Source organism: Mus caroli, unplaced genomic scaffold, assembly GCF_978045245.1.
Source record: "Mus caroli unplaced genomic scaffold, Mus_caroli_1 scaffold_5, whole genome shotgun sequence".
NCBI classification, from domain to species: domain Eukaryota; kingdom Metazoa; phylum Chordata; class Mammalia; order Rodentia; family Muridae; genus Mus; species Mus caroli.
This window is the reverse complement of record NW_028227260.1, coordinates 106,963,381-106,967,572: the sequence shown is the minus strand read 5'-3', so window position 1 is coordinate 106,967,572 and position 4,192 is coordinate 106,963,381. Positions and strand designations below refer to the sequence as shown.

At 47.1% G+C, this 4,192-nt stretch overlaps 1 protein-coding gene across 1 annotated transcript; it reads left to right on the top strand.

Moving 5' to 3' along the window:
• Positions 1-796: 796 nt before the first annotated feature.
• Ldoc1 (LDOC1 regulator of NFKB signaling) lies at positions 797-1,252 on the top strand. The gene has a single exon (XM_085837722.1). The coding sequence runs from the start codon at positions 797-799 to the stop codon at positions 1,250-1,252; it is 456 nt and encodes a 151-aa protein (XP_085693848.1).
• The last annotated feature ends 2,940 nt before the right edge of the window (positions 1,253-4,192 follow it).

The window sequence follows — 4,192 nt, the reverse complement described above, 5'->3', positions numbered from 1 at the left end:
CCAGTCGCATATGTAGCAGAGGATGACCTTTTCAGGCATCAATAGGAGGAGAGACCCTTGGTCCTGTGAAGGCTCTAGACCACAGTGTAGGGAAATTCAAGGATGGGGAGGTGGGAGTGGGTGAGTGGGTGGGTGGGTGGGGGAACACCCTCATAGAAGCAGGGGAGAGGAGGATGGGTTAGGGAGTTTTGAAGGGAGAGAGGTGGGAACAGGGATACCATTTGAAATGTAAATAAAGAAAATATCCAATAAAAAGTAAAAAAAGAAAAAAAATGTGTTAAGAAAGGATCACTTTAAAGAAGCTGATGGCCACAGGCCCACAAAGGAACACTGTATTAGATGAACAGGCTGACTGCAGAAAAGTTTCAGCTGGAGCAGGCCAGCCCTGAGGGCTGAGCATCTGTTCTCCACTGTGGCAAGCTTTGCTCCCTCAGCCTTCCTACTTCCAGGTGCAAGAACTGGCGGGAGCCCGCAGCGAAGCTCCTGTGTCACGCCCTCCTCCTCCTCAGCCACGTCCACTCTGGCCACCAGTCCCACCCTGACCACGCCCCCACGCCATCCCGCACCCTTCCCAGCCACACCTTCCTTACCGCACTGCGCTAGCGCACAGGTCTGTAAAGTGACCCTGTGGGTGGAGCTTCTGCCACTGGCTGGGACCCCTCCATTTATTGCCCAGGGTCCGCACTCCTCTAAGGACCCGCACTTCCTGCTCAGCCTCTCTGTGCAGCTCCGTGGAGCCGATCCGAGACTGAGACCGAGACCGAGACTGAGACCGAGACCGTCCAAGCAGTTAACCATGGTGGAAGAGTTGCTGTCGCTTCTGCACGCGCTTCTGGATAGGCACCAAGCCCTGTGCATGGAGAACCACCATCTCCTGAAGCAACTGCGACTGTTGGTGTGTGAGCGGGCCAGGCTGCTGCGCCAGGTATGTCCACCGAGCTGTCCGGTGCCCTACCCCTCACGGTTTAGCGGCGAGAGTGGCCGGCTCCCTGAGTTTATCATGCAGACCATGTCTTACATGCTTGTGAATGAGGAGCACTTCTGCAATGATGCCATGAAAGTGGCATTCTTGATCAGCCTCCTCTCCGGGGAAGCTGAGGAGTGGGTGATGCCTTACATCGAGTCAAATAGCTACGTCCTTGGTGATTATCAGGCCTTTGTTGATGAGATGAAGAAGTATTTTGGCTGGGGTACCGACGACGAAGATGATGGTGATGATGATGAAGAGGAAGAAATGGAGGAAGATCACTAGGCCGGAGCCCTCTTAGGCCTAGAGGTGGGGGCCTTCACGCCTTCTCATTCCAACCCCCCACCCGCCATTCCTGCTGCCTCAATCTCTCCCTTTGCATCCCATCCTCTTCCCTGCCAGTCTGTTTGCTCCATCATTCCCTTCAGGACTTAACTTTGTTCCAGTTACCTGCTGTGAGTTGGGCCTGGACCTTGCTCTGAAACTCACCTTGGCCTCAGGCACTTATCCTAATCTGAACTCTGTTTTGAGTTCCAGCGATTTTCCAGGTCCCTATTAGAACTGGTCAGACCACCTGCATTCCTGCTGCTGACATCCACTGGAACTCAGGCCAGTCCGCCATCTGCCCAGAAGCAGACTTCTGACATTTCACCTCCACTCACCGAATTTCATCTGACGCACTTTTCAAGATAAGGACCAAGTAGATGATGGAGTTTCTACTCCGCCCATTCAGACTCTGTTTTGGACTGCTCACCAAGCCTTGAAGGGGCCAGCCAGTCTTTACAGACTGGTTAGTTCTGTATGTACTCCCAGGTCCCACATCTGCCTGACCAGACTGCAACAGGAACCTGATGTGCCTGCCGGACAGTCAACATGTTGACATTTCTTTTCTCCTATGCATCAGTTTTGCACAGCCCTTTTCCTTTCAGAAATGTAGCAGCCTCACAGATGTGTACATGTGGACAAGGACTACCAAAATAAAAGCAAATGGACAGGCATTCAGCCCAGATCCTCTCTAGTACTTGAAAAAAAGCAATGTAATTCTTTGCAATAAATATCAAGCACTGCAAAACTAGAAGCAAAATGTTGTCTTTTCATGGTTAAGTGCTGCCATTGGCTATTGCGACTCACCTCCATTATTTCATTGTGCTTGGGGAACTTGGTTCAATCCCAGTATTCTCACTTTCATTTTTAGGTTCCAGAGGGCCCTGTCATAGGGTTTTAAAAGCTTTGGTGAAGCCGCATTGCCTGGAGCTTCCAAGGTGGCATATAAAGGGTGGGTAGGTGGGTGGGTGGGTAGGTGGGTGGGTGGGTGGGTGGGGGGACTATCGTCTTAAATTACGTCACTTTGGAGAAATAAAGGGGCATTATTAGTATTTAGACTGACAGTAGAGGCATATTACTGGGCACAGTGAAGTTTCCTAACATGGCAGGGAAGTTTTATCCATTGTCCTTCTTTCTTGTGGGTGGTAATTAGCAAGATGCTTATGTCTCTTGAGCTAGAACCTGGGCTGGAGTTTGTGAGCTGACATCTCTCAGAAAGTCCAGAGGGTAGGTACTGAGAATTATCTGCCCAGCTTTGTTTGTGTGTCAGTCCATTATGTTACCTTGCTGAAACGAACTTGGTAAAGGGGTATACACAATAGCCAGGAAATATTGGAAACATCTAGGGTTTCCTGAATCTGCCTGAATGTCATTTTACTGATTTAAAAGCCAATTCAGACATAAAACTTTTAATTAATTTAAATAATACATCGTGGTTTAAGAGTTTCAGGCATTAGCAAACACAGAAGTGGATGCTCAGAGTCAGCTATTGGATGGATCACAGGGCCCCCAATGGAGGAGCTAGAGAAAGTATCCAAGGAGCTAAAGGGATCTGCAACCCTATAGATGGAACAACATTATGAACTAGCCAGTACCCCGGAGCTCTTGATTCTAGCTGCATATGTATCAAAAGATGGCCTAGTCGGCCATCACTGGAAAGAGAGGCCCATTGGACTTGCAAACTTTATATGCCACAGTACAGGGGAACGCCAGGGCCAAAAAGTGGGAGTGGGTGGGTAGGGGAGTAGGGGGGAGGTTATGGGGGACTTTTGGGATAGCATTGGAAATGTAAATGAGGAAAATACCTAACAAAAATATATATTAAAATAAAAAGAGTTTCAGGCATGGCCACACTTATTTATTAAGCTGCTAAACCTTAGGTAGGATGAAATGGGGGATGCTGGTCATCATATGAGTAACCTGACAGGTGTGGGCTAAATCAGATACTGTTCACAGGCATTTGGAGCAATGCCAGCTACATTTTTAGCACCCTATAAGCATGGGTAGTTCCTTCCAGGCCATAGCAGCAAAGGCTCAGCTAGCCGCATGCTTGCTTGAGACTGGCTTTAATAGGAAAAGGTTACCAGGAACTGAGAAGAATAGAAATAAAACTGTGATAGGGGCCCATTCTCTTTGGGGCTCTTACAAGATTCCAGCAAGACAAGCGTTTTATCTGGTAAGTACACAAAGATCAGAGTGGGAGTCTTTTTCAGGCCTTTGGACACTTACTTTCTTGAGAGTGGAGACAGATGATGGTAGAGAAGACTCAACCAAGAGGCCAAGGTCTGCGTGGAAATGGGGCTCTTCCAAAGCTGCTGTGCCCAATGCTGATCAATAAAGAGAACTGTAGTGATTTTGGTTTCAGTTACCATATTATCTCTTCTCATGGGATAAGATATCCTTGGAAGAGAAACAGATATACTTTGAGGACACAGCATATATGAGGCCATAGAATCACCTTTTCTTCCTCACTAGAAAGAGGATGGGCTACTGGTGAACAAGAATTAAGGAAAAGAGACAATGAGACTAAAATCAAGATATTCATTCCAAATTTAAGATCCAGATAAGCAGGGAGGAGCTAGGATACATTGGTAAATGCAGAGCCATTGATCTTATGATGGTTCCATAGCAACATGATTCCATGAAGCTATGAGGATACCTGGACCAAAACTATAAGGGTGACTGGATACAGTTCAGAATAAGGGAAAGAAGTGTATTTGAGTAGATCTGGAATGAAACCTTCTATGATAAAAGTTGAGGATATTTAAGGTCTGTCTATCCCAAAGCCAAGCAAGTACATTCTCTGTGGGGAAGGGAGAGGTCCCTGCTTATGGAGATTGCCTTGCCAAACAGTATTTTATTTTAAAAAATTATTAAATATTTTCTTCATTTACATTTCAA